General features: G+C 45.9%; 1 protein-coding gene across 2 annotated transcripts; it reads left to right on the top strand.

The window, feature by feature from the left end:
* Positions 1-2,685: 2,685 nt before the first annotated feature.
* On the top strand, positions 2,686-11,536 carry KLHL38 (kelch like family member 38). 2 transcript variants are annotated; one of them, XM_079985185.1, is made up of 4 exons: positions 2,686-2,920; positions 4,086-5,547; positions 6,786-6,891; positions 7,289-8,641. In XM_079985185.1, the coding sequence occupies exons 2-4, from the start codon at positions 4,198-4,200 to the stop codon at positions 7,363-7,365; spliced, it is 1,533 nt and encodes a 510-aa protein (XP_079841311.1). In that variant the 5' UTR covers positions 2,686-2,920; positions 4,086-4,197; the 3' UTR covers positions 7,366-8,641. The 2 variants fall into 2 exon arrangements, with proteins under 2 accessions (XP_079841311.1, XP_079841310.1); XM_079985184.1 differs by lacking the exon at positions 7,289-8,641 and adding an exon at positions 10,688-11,536 and having other exon boundaries at positions 2,689-2,920.
* The last annotated feature ends 13,016 nt before the right edge of the window (positions 11,537-24,552 follow it).

Genomic DNA, 24,552 nt, shown 5'->3' with positions numbered 1-24,552 from the left:
AAAAACAAATAACCAACCAACCAACCACTCTTGTCTGTTTACCTTATGGAGAGAGAAGCAAAGATGCCACAAGAATTCGTAAAGTTCAAACCTTTGTTTAACAATGCATGGAAGTGACACAGGGATAGATTGCACCTTGAAGTTGGATTGGCTGGAGGAGATGTCTATCGCCTGAACCATAAGAACACAACTTACAAACTGCCTGCTCTGAATTGAGAGGCATGTCCAACAGTTAGGCGCCTATGCACTTTATGGTTTCTCCTGAAGCCACACTGGCAATATGAAGTTCCTATAGGGATGTCTGGCATCACTTCAGACCCTGGGTTTATCTAGTCTGTCTACTGCATCTAGCCTAGCTCACCAAAGTCTCTGTTGGGTGAAGTCCTTTGGGTGAGCATGCCAGTGGGATGAAGCCCCAGATAGATAGCTAAGCTAGGTCACCCCAGAGCCCAGATTACCTGTCTTACAGAAGTCTTTGGTATCACGCCTAGCCCATGTGGACACAGATAGAAAAGAAGGGAGAAAAGGTTGGCTCACACATGTGTTTTCATCATTTGATGGTGACTGCAACGGTCTACAGAGCCATCCCATCAACTCAAACACAGTATTTTTTTCAGTGGACTCAGTTGACACATTACATCCCTTTCCTAGAATGAAAGCCACTGAAGGTTTAAGGTATTTCTTATATACATACACATGTACAAGCTTAGCATCAGGTGGCCCATCCACAGCATTAACAGTCCAGCCAATGCTGCTCCCCTTTTAAATTTCTAAGGAACCCCCAATGTCATAACACTGGATTCTCATAAAAGAGAAGAGTCCTCTGGCTTTTCACGGACCAATCTGTTGACGCATTGATGACATCACCTCCAGCCAATGGAGGAATAAAAGTCAGCAATGTCTAGGCAACACAATGACCATGTACATACGCAATAGACAATCTTTATAGAATTCCTTCATACCATAGCAAGTACAAAACAAAATCTTTAGTCTCAAAGTCTCTGAAAATCTTTAAATGAAGCGAGGTACCAGACTTTGTACGACAAAAGCAAGCTGTGAAGCTTTGTGTATTCGGCAAATATGATGTCCAACACTGAACAGTGATTCCGGATGTTGACTACTGTTTCGTAGAATTCTTCGTCAGCATGGTGGGAGGATATAGAATTGCTTCATAAACCCATCTATTTCGAATGAATGTATGTAAATGAAAATATCAAATGCTGTGGAAGAGTGCTCATGTAATAATGTAGTCACTGCTCATGCCTCCTTCCAGAAAGATTTCTGACTGTTAGCTCCAAGGGCAACCGATTGTCAGTGCTTGGCCATCTCTTTAATTACGCCAAGGCTCCTCCTCCCAGAAAAGGGAAATATGCCAAGCTATGCTTCTCCAACCGGTTCGACGTCTTCAGCAGATCTGCTCCACTTCCCAGTGGGGAGGAGTTGCGGTGGACCGCTTGGCCACCCACTCCCCACCAGGGGCGGGGGACCTTGTCCCCCGTTGCATGGGGGATCCCGGCCATGTCAGAGCCCAGCCAGCAAACCCGCTGGCCGGGGGGGCGTGGCCGGGGCCATTTAAACGGAGGAGCGAACCAGAGGACTTTCTCTTTGGCTCGCTTCCTCAATCACCCGCCCTCCCTCCCTATTTTGCAGGTTAGGCAATGGCCTTGCTATGGACTTTGGTTGGTCACCTTGGTTGTCCGAGAGGCCTGGTAGGAATTTTTCCACTTGGCAAATTGGCACTGGCCACTTGGTTTTCGCCTACCTCATAACAATCGTCACAAATTTGTTAGGGTTGCAGTTAGGCATTGTTTGACCTTGTGTGGGGGAGGGGAGGTGTGGCCATCACCTGCCCCTCCATGCTTAAGGGCATTCTGTTAAAGGAATCCGGGGGTGTTGTTCTAGTCTGAAGCCCGGCTGGGGGGCTAAGGCCTTGACACGACCCTGACGGGAACACCAGGGGGAGCTTGAGTTGGTCAGCATCGACAGGGCTCCCCCTACCCGTGGCTTACCCTTACTGGGGACTTCCTGCAGAATGGGCAGGAGTCAGATATACTCAGGTCTAATCAATGCCCAAGCCAATACCACTCACATTCTGTAATTTCAATAAAGTTGTGGCCAAAATTTGCCCAATAACATAAACCTAATATCCGTGTCCTTGTGTGAGTTATTTCCAACGAGGGGGTGGCTGCGGGGTCTCAACACGCAATCTCTCTTCACAACTGGAATCTCAGAGTTGGGGGAGAGACCCCGCAAGTCATTTAGCCCAATCCACCCCTCCCATTTCTCTACAATATCATTTCCATACTATTAGAACTTCCCTCCAGTGGATGCATCAAAAAATTTCAGAAGCATAGCACTTGACTTTACATCTCCACATAATCTAATAGCTAAACAGGGGTGAACGAAGAAGCGAGAAAGCTTGTAGAAGTTACAGATTGTTTACAAGTTTCTAGAGTTACTAGTTTACTTCAGGTCCCTGTTGCTGCTTCCAGCAGGGCTTCTGCAAATGCCCCATCCTTCATCCATGTCTATTTTCGTATGTAAACACTTGCCAGAAAAACACCCTCTGGGCATGCTCAGTAGCGCTGTGTTCCGTTCACCTCGTCGTTGCAGAAGGCAACTGGAAAGTCACATGTCACAACACAGTAAAAAGTACACGGGCAACTATTCTTAGTCAAGGAATGTATACAGTGCCTCATTGCGGTACCTCATGAGCCAACCTTCAGAGATCCGTGACAGTGCCTTGATACTAAACAAACCCAGAAACCTCCCCCTATGAATCTTTCACCAGCGAAAGAACAATCTCAAGCTCCTTTTTTTTTTTAAAAAAAAGCAAATTTTAAAAAGTCTTCATATTCATGAGCCTAGCCATGGAAAGTTTCAGCAGAGAATAAACAAGCCAAAGCAGGGAAGGAATAAGGTAAACAGCTCTGCCATAATGTAAGAGATCTGGGAGACAGTTGTGCCTGCTGTGTGTTTTTACTGCTGCATTTAGGCCTTAACCAGCCATGCAAAGTATATGGCTTATATATATTGCATTTGTGGGGAAGGACCCCAATTGCTTTGTTTGTGATGCTCGTATGTTGCATGTCTGTTGGATTCATGTTGCATTTGTGGGGAATGGCCGTAGTTTAATCATGGCGCATCTGCTCTGCATTGCAGAAGCTCTCGGGTTTAATCTCCAGCACCTCCAGGTACGACTTGGACAGAGATATACCTGAAACTCTGGAAAGCCACCAGCAGTCAGTGTAGGCAATACTGGCCCAGGCAGTACTAGGATCATAGAACTGGCCTATGGTCTGACTGCGTATAAAACAGCTTCCTCTGTTGCTATTAGAAGGAGGCTGCAGTGGTGGTTTGCAAAGTTATCTGCCAGCTATCCTCCTCTCCCTAGGACAGCAGATAACTTATATTATTTACCCCGCTTCCCCCCACCCCCAGCACTATAAGCTAAAACAGTGGCTCTTTCTTAAAAAGAGATAAAATGTTGCGTCCCCTTTTTTCCAGTGATGTCTTGCTTGTGTACAAATATGTAATGCTGTGGGAGCAGGGGGAAATGTTCCAGCAGACTTTTGCATACACCAAGTAAAGCGGGCAGAATCTACTGCTCTTATTCTTGGTGGATATGAAAGCAAAAGCAACTGGGGAATAAATAAATATATCATTCCCCCCACCCCCTACAGATTTCTAGACTCGAGGAGTTTAGTTTGTTATGTCGTGCTGCCAGAATTGCATTCTTTGGGAATGACTAATATTGACATGGGGCCGAGGGGTTTGAGATGGAAGATACTAAACTGTAAGTGCTTCATGGGAATGATAGGCAAACATGCATTTGTTAAGAGATACTTATCATGAAGAAATTGTTTGATTCAGGCTTTGTGCTTGAGCCACTAACTGTCCTTATTGTCTTGTAATGCATGCTTAATTTTTGTATTATTATTCTACTCTGTCAGAAATACCCCCAGGTAACCCCAGACTTCCAACCTGCCTGCTTGGTTTTATAAAACAAGATGTTCTGTGATGTTTCCTTCACCTGTTTGGCCTTACACTGGTGAATGAAGCTAGCTTTTCCATTTCTGCTCTAGATGAACAATGTTTAAACGGACCATTTGGCTGTGATCTATCAAGTCAAGGAGGCTGATGAACCACCAATGAGAATTCTTGTTTGGCCAGTACTGATATCTCTCTGATTCCACTATGGAAGAGAAATGCACACAAGACCGACTCTTCAAAGATCAGGATTTCTCCTCTGAGCTGCTAAAGCAGCTCAACGTTTTACGGAAGAACAGAATCCTAACTGACGTTGTCCTGTGTACGGGTGACACAGAAATCCCTTGCCATAGGAATGTACTTGCCTCAAGTAGCCCCTACTTCAAGGCAATGTTCTGCAACAACTTCAAAGAGAGTGGCCAGGAAAAAGTCAGCCTCAGAGACATTGACTCAAACATTCTTCATAGCATCATTGTCTACGTTTACACAGGAGAGATTCTAATGACAGTGGAGAATATTTTGTATCTAATGGAAACTGCTTCCATGCTCCAGTACATGAAGCTATTTGAGGCCTGTTCAGCCTACCTCCAGGACCAACTTGCTCCAGATAACTGCCTCAGTCTGATTCGGCTCTCAGAGATCTTGCACTGTGATAAACTCAAGAAGAAAGCCAAAGCAATGGCTCTGAAGTGTTTCCCTGAAGTAGCCATCTCCGAAGACCTGAAAGAACTCTGTGTTTTGGAGTTGATAGACTATCTTGGAGATGATGAGCTTTGTGGAGAGGAGGAACAAGTTTTTGAGGCTCTCATGGTTTGGGTGAGGCATGATCCCCAGGCACGGCAAAGCTATATCCAAGACTTGTTCAAGAAAGTAAGGCTTCAGTACGTCCATCCAACATTTTTCTTCCACTTCATTGCCAACGATTCTCTCATTCAGTCGTCCCCAGCATGTAGAAATATCCTGGAACTGGCCCAAAAGCAGATGTTTTCTCTGTATAGCACCAGTGCTCCAGATATCAAACCTATGTGGCACGTTCCTCGGCGATATTCATGCCGGGAATTCCTCCTCCTGGTTGGTGGCCGGAAAGACAACCAACAGACAACGAGGGATGTCTTGCTGTATGACGAGAAGACAAACCAATGGTTGAGCCTTGCCAAATACCCAACACGGCTCTACAAGGCCTCTGTAGTGAGCGTCCACAGTAATGTTTATCTCCTTGGAGGCATTCCCATTGGCAATGGGAAGAACCAAGTCAGTGACAATGTTTATATCTTCTCACTCAAACTTAACCAGTGGAGGCTAGTGGAGCCCATGTTAGTTCGGCGCTATTCCCACAGGAGCATTGCCTATAAAAACTATATTTTTGCCATTGGGGGCATTGGAGAAAACCAGGAGATCCTAAATTCCATGGAAAGATATGACAGTATCTACAATGTTTGGGAGCACATGGCAAACATGCCTGTTGCTGTTCTTCATCCTGCTGTGTCTTCCAAAGACCAAAGAATCTATCTCTTTGGAGGGGAAGACACGATGCAAAACCCTGTCCGGCTAATACAGGTAACTCCCAATCTTCAACCATCTCACCTTCAAGATGCCAGTTGTCCTCTTTAGAAACAATGTTGAGCATACACAGAGACACAATTTCAGGCTTGTGAGACCATTGGATCTGACCACTCGTGGCTGCTCTCCACGTACTCCAAAGTAATGAATGACTTGTGCCCAGACTCAGCTGTCAATATAAAATTCTGTTACCTTGATGATTTATCATGAATTCCATGCTGTAGTTCAGGAGCGGCCAATACAGTGTCCTCCAGATACTGTAGGAATACAACTCCCATCATCCTCTGACCACTTTGGGTCATGCTTGCTTTAGGAGCTGTTGTCCAACAGAATTTGGAGGGTACCACTGCTGTAAAAACTCAAATGCACTTGATAAGCAGAAACTGTCTTCTCCAGAAAACTACATGCATATTCATTTCTGTTTACACATGCAATTAATTCATTAATAAGCATTTAACGAACTTCCACAATGACACTTTGCAAAGTCTTTGTTCTTAAAGAGACCCACCAAGAAGGCTTGCATCATTTAGCAGCATGTAGTTCAGGGTGTATATTTGTTGATGTGAATATAAGCCTGGCATTTTGAATGTCCCAGGCAGGCCAGGCCAACTGCCAATCAAAGACTTGAATCCAAAGACATTTGTGCGGTCCGCAAAACATTGCTAGACATGGCAGGCCATGCAAATTGCACATGTGTCTCAGAAGTCCTCTGGCCACTTTAGCAAGGCAAACCTGAATCTCAGACATTAGAAGAAGCTCTAATGCATCTTTACCATGCAGAAGGTCTCAGGTTCACTTCCTGGCATCTCCAGGGATGTCTGGGAACGCCCCCTGTAAGAAATCCTGGAGAGAGTATATAAACAAATCTGAGTTAGATGAACCAATCATCTGACTCAGTAAAAGGCAGCTTCCTGTTTTTCCATTTATGGAGAAGGATGCCTCTACCAACAACAAAATGTAAGCCGGGAGAAGGAGGAGCAAGAGGGAATGCCACCATTGCCACCAAAGCAGGAGGGATAGCAGAGGGGAGATGAAGGCAATGGGATCCCCACACAGTGTGATTTGTTCCACATCCCCAATGGAATGGTTCTTCCAAGGACTGTTCAATGTTCAATGGTTGTGGTTGCTGTGAACAGTCACCCTCCCTTTCAGAAATGAAATCGGGGTGTGCAATCAGAGATGCTCTTTTTACATCTAATCCCAGAAATCTCATTTATGTGTTGGGTGTTCCTCAGGTATATCATGTGTCCAGAAACATGTGGTTCCGGATGGAGACCAGAATGGTGAAGAACGTCTGTGCACCAGCAGTTGTGATTGGAGACCGGATTTTTATTGTTGGAGGTAATTTGTTTAAGTGCTCTTATGACTGTTTTCACAATGCAGGTGCTCTAGGATGAGAGTGGGTAACCTAAGGTCCTAAACGATGCTGATGACCACAATGCCCTGGCCATTGGCCCTGCTGGCTGAGGCTGATGGGATTTAGAGTCTGACTGTATCCCACCGCTGGCCCCAACACTGCTCTATTTCTTCTTTACTGCATGCCATTGCGGTGTGCAATTCCTTTCCACAACTGGTCACGCAGCCAAGTCTGTGTGTGGACATTGTGCAGTGCCTTGGAGCTTATTGCTTGAAACCTTCAAGGCAGAAAAGGGGCTATTTCAGTGGTTGGTGCCAAAGTCCCTCTCCCTTGCCTTCTGCCATAGTAGAACTAAAGTCCATCCTCTCCTTATTTTTACAGTCTTCTGTGTCGGGATTATAAACATGCCAAGAAGGAATAAAGCAGAACACGTCATGGAAAAACCCACCCCACACTAGATTTTGCTGTATGCTTCTGTAGACTTATGAACTTGATGTTTTTGTCCACATACAAAAACTAGTTTTATATTCCACCCGTAATTCCATTCAGAGGTAGACCCTAGTTGTTATTAACTGAACAGATCTGAAGATAAGTGGATGGTAGGAAGTTTATGGAAGGAAATTTCTGTGTCCTCTTCTCCCTCCCCTGGCAATTGCTTTGCACAAACGTGCATATTAGGGCAAAACTGCAGACAAAGGTATGTGCACATTAGGATAAATTTACACTGAAATGCTAAAGAATTTTAAAATAAAATTGAAAACTACAGTGGTACCTCGGGTTACAGATGCTTCAGGTTACAGGTGCTTCAGGTTACAAACTCCACTAACCCAGAAATAGTACCTTGGGTTAAGAACTTTGCTTCAGGATGAGAACAGAAATTGTGTGGCGGCGGCAGCAGGAAGCCCCATTAGCTAAAGTGGTACTTCAGGTTAAGAACAGTTTTAGGTTAAGAAAAGACCTCCAGAACAAATTAAGTTCTTAACCTGAGGTACCACTGTGGTGTGGAAATGTGGAGAACAGAATTTAAGATTGAGAAACAGGGAGAAACCGGAATTGACAGATTCACCCATCCAAAACTCTGTGTGGTCATTTTGCAGGGGTCCTGTGGTCAGGGGCTGTGGAAGGAAGGGGGTGTGGTGGGCGCAGGCCGCCCCAGGTGTCACCACTGAGGGGGGTGACAAAATGCTGGGTGGCACTCACTGCAGGGCCTGCAGTGCGCCCAAGCCATGCGTCTCTCCTGGGAGTGATGCGGTGGCTTGGGTTCCCACAGGCTCAGCACTGCCCCATACGGTTTGCCTGCCACCTCCTCCTCAGCTGTAGGGCGGCTGAGTGGGGGGGCAGGCAAACCCTGTGGAGCGTCCTGTCCTGGCTGGCCCCACCCCTTGGTGTAGGGCACATGCGCCACCCCAGGTGCCCGACTGACTTGCTCCACCACTGCCTGTGGCGCATAGCTTGGACTTTGGCCTTGAGATTCAACCCTAGCTACATACCCCTGAGGAAAAAGCCTTTCCGGAGGATTGTGGGTCCCTTCTGAACAATATGGGAATGATAGAGGGGGCTGCTGAAAGAAGGGGAAACCACCCCCTAATCAGTTGTCGGCTGTCTGATTTTGAACGATTGCCCTCTCGACCCTAGGCCTCCCACACCTTAACTGCCTGAATAAGGCTTTTTTGTGCATGCTTTTTCCTTTATGAAATTTATGTCTGTGTTGGAAAACAAAAACGTATGAAACAGTTTGGTCTGAGAGAAAACAAGGAGCTCAAAATGTGAACGCAGAAGAGATGAGAAAAAGAAGATTTCTCCCAAAAAAATAACGCCTTCAAATGTATTTATTCTGAATCTTTGTGCCAATAATTCAACTGACAAGCTTAAGCCGTAAGCTTTGGGGGGGGGGGGTTACTTAACAAAGCACACAAACATTTCGTCTAATTTCAAACATAATTCATTCTCTTTTAAAGTGGAGAGATTTACTACCGATAAGTTTTCATTTACCAAGTAAGTATGCCATAACATCATCCAGTTGTTCTTGGCTTATCAGCAGCTGGAACTGAGAAATCACAATGATAACAAACACATTCTTTAAAGGGGGGGGCAGCCAGTATATTTCAAGTCTTCATTGCACAATACACATCAAATAAAGCTGGGTTCATTGGCTCAAGTAAAGGGATTCTTGCTTTTAATTAAATGGTGTTTTCTTTTTTGATGTTATCGCCTACTGCAGTTGTGTCTAAACCTACATTGGTTCTGAGTTGAACCACTAAGTGATAAAACATAGTTGTTTGAAAGGAGAAGAATATAGCAAAAAGAGAGCTTTCCAAAGCTCGTTTTCAAGTTCTCAGAACTGAGCTATCTAGCAACTCAGATTTACCAGCAACACCTCAATATTTATTAGATTTCTGGGATCTCCAGGGTAGAAAGGGAAGTTCCTCCATACTTTTGCCTACTTCCTGCTCCCAAAAAAACCACAACCTTACAAGCTGTGACGATTTGCTATGCAGTAGGCAAAAACCAAATGGCAATCTGCCAAATGGACAAAATTTCTACCAGGCCCCTGCCCCAAAAGCAGGCCACCCCGACACAAGACCTACCCACCCTGGAAGAATGGCAGATGAAAGTAATGGACTATATGGAACTGGCGGAAATGACTGGCCGAATCCGAGACCAGGGAGAGGAGTTGGTGGAAGAAGATTGGAAGAACTTTAAAGACTATTTGCAGAAACATTGTAAAATTAATGAATGTTAAAATGATGTTGGATTGAAATGAAACGGTTTTAGCAATAAGGTTAAAAAGAGTATGTAAAAAATGGATTGATAATCAGATGAAAATATGAAGCTATACTATGTTAAGATATAGAATTAAGATAAAAACAAAGAGGGAAAGGATTTGCTGAACCAACCATGTGAACTGGAATACAAAAAAGGGAGGTGTGAGGAGGTCAGGAAACATGTAAACAAAATATAAGATATGAAAAGATTGTTTTGTTTTGTTTTCTTTTTCGCTAATTGTTTTTAATTTTCACTTTTCAGGTATTTTGTATTTTTCTTTTGTATTTTTGTATTTGTAACTTTTTATTTTTTATTCTGTAATTATTTCTTTTTCTCTGTTGGCAAAACCTCAATAAATATCTTAAAAAAAAAAAAAAGCAGGCCACCCCATGACAGGCATAGCAATGTCAAACGCAACAGCCCTAAATTAGGGAGGGTGTGCAGGTGATCGGATGCACGCAGCAAAAGAGACTGGAAAAAGCTGCGTGCCAAGAATATATAACCTTTGGGCCAACCCTCTAAATGGTAACATCAAAATCTCCCCAACAACCCAAATTGGCCCAATCACAGTCATGGCCATCCAAATGGTCCCGCCCAGTAACCAAGAGGGGGTGTCCTGTTAGACCCCACCGCAACACATGCTCTCCATGAAGGAGAACACGCTTTGCCATCCCATCAACCATTCTTCCTTTGAGGGCATTCTCTCCTTCCTTTTCTGTGCACAGAGAATCCTTGCCACTAACAGCGTTTTAAATGTCTGGCGTGCATGTGACCATAGTCAAAAGGGACAGAGCTATTCACACAAATGTTTTGCCATGTGGAGCAGCTCTGACAGCGCTGCAGTATCTGTGCCACAAGCGTGTTCCAGGCCCGGGTTTCAAATATTTTGGAATTAACAATCACCAGCACTTCTAACTCTGAAACCGCCTCTTTACGCATTCGATGCAAAGGATTTTTGCAAAATTCATAATTGTTTGGTGTGTTTCTCTCTTCCCCCCCTCCACCCCTCCCCAGGGTACACCAGACGAGTGATTGCTTATGATACCAAAGCTAATAAATTTGTGAAATGTGCAGACATGAAAGACAGAAGGATGCATCACGGCGCCGCAGCGATAAATGAGAAGCTGTATCTGACCGGTGGTCGCTGCCTTACCTTTGACAATGAAATCAAAGACTCCGATTCGCTCGAGTGCTACGACCCCAAGACAGACACCTGGGCTTCAAAGGGGCACCTGCCCCACAGACTCTTTGACCATGGGTGTCTGGCGCTCCAATGTGTGCCTTATGCCAACCTCTTGTGAGAGGAGGGCTGAGGGAAACGGGCATTGTCCTCTTCAACTTGAAAGGCCCACGTTGCTCTCTGCATGGAGAAGACTGGTAGACTCTTGCCACCACCAAAATGGACAAACAAACAAGGTGGAGACCTTAGGGTTTCAGTTCCTGGTTTGGACTCCCATTCCCCACTATATCTTGAGGTAAAAATGACCTAGTGGCAGATTTTGAGTGTGATGAAATGTCTGTTGTGCATAATGTTCGGAGCTTCTTGTGGGTGGTTGGATGGTTGGTTGGTTTACCGTGTGGGATATAATTTGGATTTTTTTGCCTAAAAGACCAGAATGTACCATCTCCTCTTTCCTGCCCTCTGAGGGACTTTCCTCACAACCTCAACGGGCCCTTGAGGGAAGTTGTGACGCAGATCAAGATGAAGCATTGGCTTCTAACAGGCCTTCCAAGCAACCCCATGCAGACAACAGTGGCTGTTGATTCTTTTTTTTATGGTTTTCATGTGTATATCTAAAGTGTTCACTGTTCCTGTTTTCTTAGAAGCTGTCTCCCTTGACAATTAAAGAACCTGTCCAATTCTATGGTGCTTCATAAAAGCAGCAATGGATTGTGGGAAGGCTCCGCACTGTTTGGCAGGGCTTAATGGCACCCAGAAGTCAGGCACGACTGCGAACCATGGATGAACTCCAAAGGGGTAGAAGGTGCCAGTGGGCCATGGCATGAAACACAGGAAAAAGCTTCCTCAGGCCGAGTCAGACCGTTAGCCTATATAGCTTAGCATTTCCTACACTGACTGGCAGCAGTTCTCCAGTATTTCAGGCAGTCCTACCAGAAGATGCTGAGGATTGAACCAAAGCAGATGCTCTACTACTGAACTGCAGCCCTTTCCCAAAGTAGAAAGCAGGCCCCAGGTGGGAATGGGATGATAGCTTGAGATCAGCCTCCAAAAAATGGCGGAAGGTCACCTAAGCTTAGAGAAATGAAGTTGGAGGGTATCAGGAACCAGTTGGGCTATGCTGTCACATCAGGGCCTCATTAACCCCACGGAAGGCATTTCAGTCTTCTTCCCATTCTATTTCCTCACACTTCTATCTCTTTCTGTCCCGTGAACTCTTTTGTGCGTTGTTCAAGATTTTCACTGTAATCCTCGCCAGGGTTTTGGACAAACACACCGCTTTTGACGGTGTGTGTGTGTGTGTGTGTGTGTGTGTGTGTGTGTGTTACGCCTGTGTTCTTTTAACTTCAGGAGTGAGGATGGTTCCAAGGGCAGCATTTTCCCCTTTGTATTATTTTAATGCATTTCTCATTTCCCTTTACTGGAAAGGGTTACTTCCGCGTTTCGCCGCTCACGCATGTGCAGAAGTGCAAAATGACGTTACACGCATGCGCAGAAGTGGCAAATCGCAACCCGCTCTTTTCATGTTGCAAATGGGCCTCTGGAACAGATCCCGTTCTCAACCAGAGGTACCACTGTACATATCTGGGAAACAGGGGCAAAGCAACTGCTTATATGCATTCCTGAAAGCCTGGGCCACTCCCACTCCCTGTGTGATTGGCTGTCTAAACTTCCAAGCTGCGAATCACAACTCAGAGTTCAAGGGCCAATGGCAGAGGCCGAATTCCCGAAATGTTCTGTGATTGGATATCATGTATCGAATCAGAACACAGGGGCTCAGAATCCTTAGTCCAAACTCAATCTCAGGCAAACAGAGACCACTGAATACATAACACTTGCTATATATAAAGCTCAGCCTTTGCCATGAAGATCATGCCCTTCAGGCCTGGACATGAGAGAGAGAGAGAGAGAGAGAGAGAGAGAGAGAGAGAGAGATGGGTTGAAATTAAATGGTTTACTGATACTTCTGAATAGTTTAATTGTGAATATTGTTGTTGGTTTTAAAACTTTTTTATTGTACATCACCTTGGGAAGGTATTTTTATTTCTATTTTAAAAGGCAACCAATAAGTTCCTTAAAATAATAATAATAATAATAATAATAATAATAATAATAATAATAATAATATAATAGATTCTGCAGATGAAACAGGGGACCTACTTTGCATTCTAGCATGCCTATTCCCAAACCAAAGGCTGCATTTCTGAAAACACCACTTTGTCTGCCGTATTTATTTATTCCGCAATCATTTCTTCACTTATTGAAAAGCCAGGTTGGTGTTTGTAAAGACAGGCGTGAGGGCAAGCAAGGAAAGAGATCACTGACAGGTTGCAATTCTGTGCCCATTTAATTTCTGGGAATAAGTTCCACTGCCTCTCCCATGGACTAACATAGGCAGAAGAAGCTGTGCAAACTTTATTCTGTGGGAAGGCAGTGCTTGGGAAGCTGGCCAGTCAAATGACAGCCTAGGAAACCTTGCCAGCAGTTTGAGGCAAACCGACTCTGTCCTTTGATGCATATACAGGCCAAGGCCAGGGCCAGAACTTGTGGAAAGCCATTAAAGGTAAAGCAAAAAAAGAAGGTTCTGGGGAAAGATGCTCAAAATATGAGAATAAGGCGGGCTAGAATCCTACACCAGAATACACCGTGGGCATCACTGGCGAATGGGTGCTGTGAGGGATCTTGTCAATATCCAGTAACACTAGGGAAGGGGCAGAAAGGTAACTCTGTTCACATTTAAAAGCAAACCTCTGCTCTTCCTGAAACTACGTGAACTGAAAAACAGCCATCCTTTGAAATTTGCCCCCTTTGAAATTTGCACTTTGAAATCTGAATGTTTTGCAGCACAGTTCTCCAGCTCAGGAATGTGTACCAAAATACTAGGGTAAAACATGCACCAAAATACATATTTTGGTGAATGTTACATACACAAATGCATTATATTGGAGGGAGAAATGCTTTGCGAAAATGCGTATTTTAGGCAGGAAATGCATACAAAAATGTACATATTGGGCACTAAAATGCTGTTTGTTTGTTTTAAATGCAAACTGATGTGGAGAACTGAACTTAAGGCTGGACAAATGAGAAACTGAGAAAAACCAAAACTGGCAGATTCGCTCATTACTAGTACCTACCTAGTGGGTGCTTTGGAGTGGGGGGGGGCAGGGAAGCGGTGGGCTTAATCATGCCAGCTTTGGTGCTGAATTAGACCAACTCTCCCTTAGCCACCTCCACTGAGTAGGAAGAAACGGGGGGTGGGGGGGAGAGAGAAACACGGCTGCTTTGTGTTGTTATGACACATGTCTACAGGGCCCTGAAAACATTTAAAAGCACAGCGAGTGTTATGCTGTTTGAGTATGGGAATATTTACCAGCCGAGGCTCAAGTTCCAAGAGGCTAAGTAACAAAACATCATGGGATACAGATGCTGCAATCCGAAGGAAATAAGAGCATCAGTCTTAACCCCACAAGCCAGGATGAGCCAAGTGTAGCCAAGGGATCAAGGGCAACATCCACACTGAAATGTGTTTAGTTTAGATGGATGGGGAAGAAGAAGAAGAAGAAGAAGAAGAAGAAGAAGAAGAAGAAGAAGAAGAAGAAGAAGAAGAAGAAGAAGAAGAAGTTTGGACTTGATATCCCGCCTTTCACTCCCCTTAAAGCAGTGTTTCCCAACCTTGGGCTTCCAGCTGTTTTTGAACTACAATTCCCATCATCCCTGACCACTGGTCTTGCTAGCTAGGGATGGTGGGAGTTGTAGTCCAAAAACAGCTGGAGGCCCAAGGTTGGGGAACACTGCCTTAAAGAGTCTCAAAGTGGCTAACAATCTCCTTTCCCTTCCTCCCCCACAACAAACACTCTGTGAGGTGAGTGGGGCTGAGAGACTTCAGTGAAGTGTGACTGGCCCAAGGTCACCCAGCTGCTGCATGTGGAGGAGTGGGGAATCGAACCCAGTTCACCAGATTACAATTCCACTGCTCTTAACCACTACACCACACTATGCTTGCTACTTGAATTTGTCCCTTTGTCACACTCTGGAACAGTATTTCTCAAACTTGGATCCCCAGCTGCTGTTGGTCATCTGGTCCAACCCTCTTCAATGCAGGAATCTCAACTAAAGCATCCATGACAGGTGGCCATCCAACCTCTGCTTGAAAACCTCCAAGGTAGGAGAGTCCACAACCTCCTGAGGTTGAAGCCCCGACCAAGAGCCCTTGTGTTAGGAGTATGCTGCAACATTTTGTTGTTTGCTGTGTTCCAGTAGGACAGTAGCTAACAGCTGATATCAAAAAGTCTTGGCACTTTGGCCAGGGGTCAGGCGGCAAAGCCTGGGTGGGTGCAAGTATGTTGGGAAACTGTTTACGGGCAGCTACGCACACAGAGTCAATTAAGGTTTGGCAGACAGCCAGAAGGCAATCTGAAGGAGTAAGTCTGCCGGGTGATAACAGAGACATGGAGACCTCTCCCTGATTGGTCAAGCTCTCTCAAGGGAGTGATAACCAATGGCCTACTAACTGGAATGTGTTAGTTCGGAGTTCGTGAGTTCAGTGGTTCAGTGTGTCAGTGAGTGTAGGAGTTGTGAGTCGTGTCAGAAAGAGCTAGCCAAAGATCCGTGTTCTGTTCCTGTAAATAGTCCACTGTATATAATATATACCTAACTACAAGTTCCTGGTTCCTGCTTCGTCTATCCTGTCTGCAGCCAAGTCACCAGTTGCTTCCGTGGATTCTGCGTTGACTCTGCTAGGTCTGGCTAAGGTCCTGCAACTAGTCAGAAAGTTGTGAAACACTAATAGGTTTTGCCAATAATGGGCAGTTCTTTGTTAGAACTTTGCTTTTCCTGAACTAAGCATTGATTTTATAGAATCATAGAATCATAGAATTGGAAGGGACCCTGAGGATCATCTAGTCCAACCCCCACAACGCAGGAATATGCAGCTGTCCCTTACGAGGATTGAACCTGCAGCCTTGGCATTATCAGCACCACACTCTAGCCAACTGAGCTATATTTACAGCAAAAGATGTGCCAAGGGATGGAATGTACTTTAATGACTGAAGTTTGACAGCTGAAATGCCCTTACCAAGAGATAGATCACGTGCATGACAAAGTTATGAAGACATTATTATTATTATTATTATTAATTTTATTTATTGCATTTAAATCCCACCTTTCCCCCAAAAAACAGCTCAGGGTGGCGTACGTGGTTCTCCCCATTCTCATTTAATCTCCACAACAACCCTGTGAAGTAGGTTAGGCTGAGAGGGAGTGACTAGCTCAAGGTCACCCACAGAGCTTCATGGCTGAGTGGGGACTTGAAGCTGGCCTCCCAGGTCCTAGTCTGACACTTTAACCACTATGCAACACCACCGTGCCTAACATAGAAACAAAGGAAGCCCCCCATTGGTTCATCTAGTTCAGTGTTTCCCACACTTTGGTCTCCAGCCGGTTTTGGACAACAGTTCCCATCATCCCTGACCACTGGTCCTGCTAGCTAGGGATGGTGGGAGTCCAAAAACAGCTGGAGACCCAGGTTTGGGAAACACTGGTCTGGTTCATTGTGGGCTACATTAATTGACCGTGCCTATCAATAGGATCCACGTGCCCGGAAGTGTCTCCAGACAGCGCTGGCCCCTGGCCTCTTGAGTGAGATGGGCGCACAACCCCAGAGTCTGTCAAGACTGGCCCGTACGGGCAGGGGTACCTTTACCTTTACCTTTATCAATAGGATAGCGCTGCATCAATAGGAGTATAGCATCTAGATCAAGGGAAGTAATAGTGCCACTGTATTCTGCTCTGGTCAGACCTCACCTGGAGTACTGTGTCCAGTTCTGGGCACCACAGTTCAAGAAGGACACTGACAAACTGGAACGTGTCCAGAGGAGGGCAACCAAAATGGTCAAAGGCCTGGAAACGATGCCTTATGAGGAACGGCTAAGGGAGGTGGGCATGTTTAGCCTGGAGAAGAGGAGGTTAAGGGGTGATATGATAGCCATGTTCAAATATATAAAAGGATGTCACATAGAAGAGGGAGAAAGGTTGTTTTCTGCTGCTCCAGAGAAGCGGACACGGAGCAATGGCTCCAAACTACAAGAAAGAAGATTCCACTTAAACATTAGGAAGAACTTCCTGACAGTAAGAGCTGTTTGACAGTGGAATTTACTGCCAAGGAGTGTGGTGGAGTCTCCTTCTTTGGAGGTCTTTAAGCAGAGGCTTGACAACCATATGTCAGGAGTGCTCTGATGGTGTTTCCTGCTTGGCAAGGGGTTGGACTCGATGGCCCTTGTGGTCTCTTCCAACTCTATGATTCTATGATTCTATTATTCTATCCTGGGTTCCAGAAAGGGGACCTTCCTCCTTTCTACTCCTACTTGGAGATGCTGAGAACGAAATCTGGGACTTTCTGCAGGCTCAAGAGTCGCTCTACCACTGATCTACAGCCCTTCACCTAAAGTTCAAGGCTCTGGCTTGCTTTGTTAAAGTGGCCAAAGGACCGCTGAGACACAATTTGCAGCTCCCCCCATCCAGCATGTTTTGCAGACCACACAGATGTTTCAGGACTCAGCCTTTGATTGGCAGTTGGGCTGGCCTGACCGGGGCATTCAAAATGTCATGCTTATGTTCACAGCAATAAATATAAACCCTGCGAGATGATGCAAGCCATCTTGGCGGGCCTCTCAAAGAATAAAGACTTGGCAATGTGTCGCCGCGGGCCATTGGTTAGGCTCTTAATAATAAATTAATTGCATGCGTAAACACGGACGAATATGCATGTTGTTTTCTGGCCAGCTTAGCAAGTGCATCTGGGTGTCTTCAAGCAAAAGTAGCCATCACTGTAACCTCCAATTGTTGTTGAACTACAACTCCCATCAGCCCCAGTTAGCATGGGCAATTGTCAGGGCTTAGGGGAATTGTAATCCAAAAACACCAGGCAAAACATTCAAAGAAACCTCTTCTCTTGCTCCATTGTGATGTCTACGTGACCTGTGATTCATGAATGTTGCAACTTAAATGGCCGTTCTGAGTACCTCTTTAACTAACCCAGTGCTTCACAGACTATCTGACATGGTGGACCAGCAGTTTTGCCAGGGACCATAACTTTGGTCCCTAAAGTGTCCCGTCCAATCTGGGCTATGGTGGAGTCACCACAGACTTGAAGCCGATGGCTCACGGCAGTGACGTAGCATGGGTTGCCAGCACCCAGAGATGCACGGGGGGGGGGGGGGGATGGACAGAATACACATGCGCATACAACTGCCTAATGGTTTCGCATCACCCAGGAGATCATAGCCGCAAAGATAAGAAAAGAAGAGTTGTTCTGTTGTCTGGTTTGCATGGAGAAGCCGTTTTCAATGGAGCCAAGCAGCTGTATTGAGGCAGCACCAAGGGTCAAAATTTTGCACCCCTGACAATTTTGCACCCGGGGCAACTGCTCCTGTGCCCCGCCAGCTACGCCACTGGCTCATGGTCCCGCACCAGTCTGCATACCAGCACTTTAACCTGCTTTATGCTTCCGTTTATCGGACGGTTCTACTTGCTAGCAGTTGGCTGCCACAGTTTTTTAGTTGTCTGGGTGAAGCACAACATCCTTAGTCAATAGTAATTAACGGGAACAGTTTCCTATGCAACCTGCAGTTTCTGGAATTAAACCGATCTGTTTATATGTGCAGGATCAGAGCAGCGCAGGAGACATCGCATGCCTCTCATGTGACTCTGAGAGATTGTGCAGGATGGAGGGGCCCAGTGGGGAGGGAAGGTGACAGGTCCCTCGCATGTAGTTACAGCGATGAAGAAAGTCATCGCACAGGGAGGAATGGAAAATGTTATGAAGCGCAGTTGGACTTACAGCAACAGGTGCCCTTGTTGCCCACGTCCCAGGTCAAACTCACAGGAGAGAATATCTGAGTCTCTTGAGCTGGGTGATCATGTCAGTTCATGGGAAGCGTGCTTCAATCCGGAATGTAAACAGCTTGGGAAACGATCTGCTCTTGGAAATAACTTTGACAGTAAATCACATCGTCAGCCTTTCTCTCTGGCACTCCTGGAAGGAGCTCAGCACTCGTAATTCCAGTGTAGAGGACACAATGGTGCACAGCTTCCAGCAAGCAGCAGCGGGACCAGGAATCTCATTTGCTTCCCTTTTCCTAAAGCAGTTGAGGCCTCAGAGACTAACTAGATGTGATGCTAACAGCATGAATGCAATTCACTTGTATTTTTTTGGTTAGGTAAATAAGAAAATCTGGGGAGGGGGAGGCTTAGCGGGCTTAAGACCATGCAGGATGGGAAGTTTCATCCTCCCCTCCCTGCCCCCATAAAAAAAAATCTCCTCTCCAAAGCTTCTAATTCCATTTCAAGAAACTCCCCCAGTACCAATGGAGCCTTTTTTATGCAAATAGCAGCTTCAGAAAGGTGATTTTTTTGTATAGCAGGGAAAGAAATAGTTAAGCTTCCCTACCTACCTCTCCAGCTTTCCCTCGGATGCTATTTGCATGACAAAAAGAGTGGAACATAATTACATTAGTGTAATTAATGTCACATTTAGCTTGGTCCCCAGGGGTGGCCAAGAGAAGCTCACTCATAGGAGTAGAGCAACAGAAGCAGCCTCTCAGATCGGATCTGCCAGTGTGTTCATGTAGCCTTGACCGACCGCACAGCCGCTTTGCCCCCCTCCTCCCAGTATGCAAGAGCAGCGCCCCTGCTGGGACGCTCTTGCTGCAGCTCTGCCTCCCAGGGTGAGCCACTCCGGGGGGCTGGCTGGCTGCTGCTTCCAGGATCAGAATCCAGATACTAGCCACTGGGAAACAACAGTGGGAGAGAGCTATTGTCCCTCAAGTTCTGGCTTCAAGTTTCCTATAGGCATCTGGTTGGCCACTGCAGAAAAGTAGGTGCTAGACTGGAGAAGCTTTTGATCCAACAGAGTTGTTCTTCTGTTCTTCTGCTGTTCCAGGGAAACAGATAAGGCTGAGGCACTGTTAGTGGGTGATCTGCCAAACCAGGCTCTTGGCAGGGTTACACACACTCTCTGAAGTAGCAGGTAAACAGCTTACTTCTGGATCCATGGCTGTTGTTCGAGGCTCAAGTGCTCTCAGTGGCATGGCATATTTTCCATCTGCTTCAGCTTGTGACCCAGCTGAGCCCCTCTCTGGATAGCCTAACCACTGCTATCTATGCTCTGGTAACATCTAGGTTAGATTAGGTAAAGGTAAAGGGACCCCTGACCATTAGGTCCAGTCGTGACTGACTCTGGGGCTGCGGCGCTCATCTCGCTTTATTGGCCGAGGGAGCCGGCGTGCAGCTTCCGGGTCATGTGGCCAGCATGACTAAGCTGCTTCTGGAGAACCAGAGCAGTGCATGGAAATGCCATTTACCTTCCCTCCGGAATGGTACCTATTTATCTACTTGCATTTTTACGTGCTTTCGAACTGCTAGGTTGGCAGGAGCAGGGACTGAGCAATGGGAGCTCACCCCGTCGCGGGAATTCGAACCGCTGACCTTCTGATCAGCAAGCCCTAGGTTCTGCGGTTTATCCCACAGCGCCATCCGCGTCCCTGTCTAGGTTAGATTACTTCAATGTATTAGACATGGGGGCTGCCTCCAAAGATGGTTCAGAAACTTCAGCCGGTGCAGAATTCGGTGGCCAGGTTGCTCATCAGAGCAAGACAGTTGGAACATAATTCCAGCCCCACTGCACTGGCTGCCCATTAGTATCCAGGCCCAATTCAAAGGGCTGGTTTTTACCTATAAAACCTTAAATGCCTCAAAGAGCGCCTCTCCTTATATGAACCAGCTTGGACCCTTGTGATCATCCATCTATGATAATAATAATTTTTATTTATACCCCGCCCTCCCTGGCTCAGGGTGGCTAACACCAGTAAAATTACAATAAAAACATAATGGGGGGGGGAGAGAAAAGAAAAAGAAAAAAAACAATTTAAAATATGGGTTAAAATGCAATTTAAAATGCAGCCTCATTTTAATAGTAGCTCATAAATCAAAACCATAAGGGGAGGGCAACATAAGGGTCAGACTGAGTCCAAACCAAAGACCAGGCGGAACAGCTCTGTCTTGCAGGTCCTGTGGAAAGATGTCAAGTCCCGCAGGGCCCTAGTCTCTTGTGACAGAGCATTCCACCAAGTTGGGGCCAGTCCTGAAAAAGCCCTGGCCCTAGTTGAGACCAATCTAACCACCTTGCGACTTGGGACCTCCAAAGTTTTGTCATTTGTGGACCTTAAGGTCCTCCACGGGGCATACCAGGAGAGGCGGTCCCATAGGTACGTGGGTCCATAGGACTCTTCTTCATGTTCCTCCTCCATGAGAGGTCCAGAGGGTAGCAGCACAAGAACAGATCTTCTCTGCAGCGTCTCCCTAGAGAGGCTTACCCGATGCCAACATTATATATCTAGGTGCCAGGCAAAAACTTTCCTCTAAAACCATGCCTTTGGCCTTTAATTATCTGTGGCCTTTTAGAAGTAGATATTGAGGTATCAAAATACATAATGCTAATGTATTTTATAATGCTAATGTATTTTAATAGGGACGCGGGTGGCGCTGTGGGTAAAACCTCAGCGCCTAGGACTTGCCGATTGTCAGGTCGGCGGTTCGAATCCCTGCGGCGGGGTGCGCTCCCGTTGCTCGGTCCCAGCGCCTGCCAACCTAGCAGTTCGAAAGCACCCCTGGGTGCAAGTAGATAAATAGGGACCGCTTACTAGCGGGAAGGTAAACGGCATTTCCGTGTGCTGCGCGGGTGCTGGCTTGCCAGAGCAGCTTCGTCACGCTGGCCACGTGACCCGGAAGTGTCTGCAGACAGCGCTGGCCCCCGGCCTCTTAAGTGAGATGAGCGCACAACCCTAGAGTCGGACACGACTGGTATTTTAAAAGCTCTACAACTTTGTCCGGATTTTTAGGTTTGGAAATATTGCAACCCTAAGTGTATATATATGTGGGTTGTTTTCTTTGGTTGGTTGGTTGGTTGGTTGTAAGTCACTTTGGGTTGTCTTGGGTAAGATAAAGTGGTGTATTATTTATATAACAAATGTTAACAACAACAACAACAACAATGCAGCTTCCTATGTTGACTATGACATGTTAAATACCAACCACTGGAATCAGGCACAAAAGGGTAAATCTGAAATCAGCATCACATCCACCCAGAAAGTATAAAAAGCCTTTTCATATCAGCAACAATGCCCTCCATCCTGCATCTGCAACCATCTGAAAACAAAGGGCATCAAGAGGAATCTGGTTGTACACAAACAGCGCTCAAGTACAGAACGTTACAGGACCACATGACTGTTGAGACATGAGCAAGCCGAGGCCAGCGAAGATCATGGAATCCATCCAACAGCTGCCTGCAAAAAGCTCAGCGGCTGGAGATGAAGAACCCACAAGAACTCACAAAGAAAGTTAATTTCACGTATAGATTAGAATTAAACACTCAGCCTCTCATCAGTCACAGAGATGAGAGGTTGCAGATCTGGGTTTCAAACAACTCCAAATCCAGGAACAAAGTCTGGAACACAATGTTTTCACCCAGCCCATTCTTATTAGACAAAGGAAGCCGCTCGTTGCAAATGACTTGCCTAACTTTGGATTTTCAGCCATCCGTTTTGTCAGTGTCAGTAGTGGGGTGATGGTGTTGAAATCACGGACCTTCACAGTGCTCAGAGGGGACTGAGCCCTCAAAGCCACAGCTCCTCTTGGGGAGTCATAGCTTGGGGGCAGAGTGTCTGCCTTCCATACAGAAAGTTGCAGGTTCAATCTCCAGCATTTCCAAGTATGGAGGTCCCCTGCCCGGAACTCCAAAGAGCTGTTGCCAGTCCGTGTAGGCAGTATTGAGCTAGGTGGACCAATGGTCTGAGTTGATATGAGGCAGCTTTGGGTGCTCCTGCTTAATCAACAGGTTGTCTGAAGGGGCAACAAGTCATGATCTGCTATTGCAGCTTATGGCCCTTTGCAAAGATGAAGACTCCGGCAACTGATTTATGTCGTCTTCTCGCAAGTTTTTCATTTACTTAATATAACTTCGAAAGTGTTTGAAAGAGCACTTCATCCAATATAATATGTTGTTGTTGTTTAGTCATTTAGTCGTGTCCGACTCTTCGTGACCCCATGGACCAGAGAACGCCAGGCACTCCTGTCCTCCACTGCCCCCCGCAGCTTGGTCAGACTCATGCTGGTAACCTCGAAAACACTATCCAACCATCTCGTCCTCTGTCGCCCCCTTCTCCTTGTGCCCTCCATCTTTCCCAACATCAGGGTCTTCTCCAGGGAGTCTTCTCTTCTCATGAGGTGGCCAAGGTACTGGAGCCTCAGCTTCACAATCTGTCCTTCCAGCGGTACGTATTTCTTCTATCTGAAAACAAGACAGCAATAGTATACTCCCACTGCTGAAAGACCTAGCAGAGCAGAGACATGTTGACCTGCCACCAAAAATCAAGGAAAGGAGGAGTTTGCCCTTAGAGACTGAAGGGCCATAAACCTGGAAGGTGGGGAGTGGAACATTTGTTGCCACAAAACTTCTTGAGCAAAGCTTCAAGTTACCTTTGAGCCTCATGAGTGCTATGTATACTGCCCTCCAAAATGCAAACAGGCATTCAAGTTAACTTAGGTGCTGCATTCTGAATTACCAGCAGAAATCATCTGAACCAGAATTCAATACGGTACTTTGAGTTCTGCATCCGTTAAGATAGTGTGTGCGAGTCGCACTCACTTGTGGAGCACAAGCAAATCCTGAGTGCAATTCTCCAAAACAAAGGCAAGTCTATATATTTTAGTTTCTTTATGAAACCACACCTGCAGAGATAGTGGTCTGAAACCCAGTGTCAAACTCTCACAGAGAGAAAATTGCTCTTGGATACAATAATGCAGCTTCTGCTTGTGAAAGCAGAAATGAAAGGAGAGATTGTTTCAGTTAGCATATAACATTTGCCGTGCAATGTGAAATGTCTTTCCCTCCAGCAATAGAACCGCAGGCATATGAAAGTGAAACAATTGCCAACAGGTCCTTTAAATCTGGATCGTCCACAATGCCAATGAGGTTTTTGGAAGCATTTTGATGCTGAGCTGTTCCTGAATATAAGAATACTTCCAAAGTCTCTATGGAATATGGCCTTTGCTTCAGCTTTTATTTATAAATTTACTTGGTGCTTATTTTTGCTGCTAGAAATATGTTCTTTCTTTGAGGTTTTGAAACATGGAAGTTATTTAATTGACTCATAAAGGAATCTGATAGTCTATTCAAACGCAAGTCCTGTTGAGTTCAAACACACACATAAGTATATAAACCATGTGTCTGAAATAGTACAGGAGAACAACCCTGAAGCCATTTTGACAAAGCCTTCCCATTGTCTTTTCACTTACAAATCCTATCTTAAGGGTGTATTTGTGTATGAATAGGGTGAACCTGTGACCTGGATTCAGGAACTAAAGCATTAACCATCACAAAAGAATGGCCAGACTGCCCAGGTAATGAAAACAGTGACCATCATCAGCTATCCTGCCACAGTGGCGTAGCGTGGGGGGTGCAGGGGGGGCCGCCCGCACCGGGCGCAACATCTGGGGGTTAGGGTTAGGGGGCGCAAATCCACGGGTTAGGGGGCGCAAATCCACGGGTTAGGGGGCGCAAATCCATGGGTTAGGGGGCGCAAATTACTTGCCTTGCCCCGGGTGCTGACAACCCACGCTACGCCACTGTCCTGCCAGATGGGAT

This window comes from Podarcis cretensis, assembly GCF_951804945.1.
Source record: "Podarcis cretensis genome assembly, chromosome: 7".
Lineage (NCBI taxonomy): Eukaryota > Metazoa > Chordata > Lepidosauria > Squamata > Lacertidae > Podarcis > Podarcis cretensis.
Note: the sequence above shows the minus strand (reverse complement) of the source record. Positions and strands in the feature narration are given on the sequence as shown.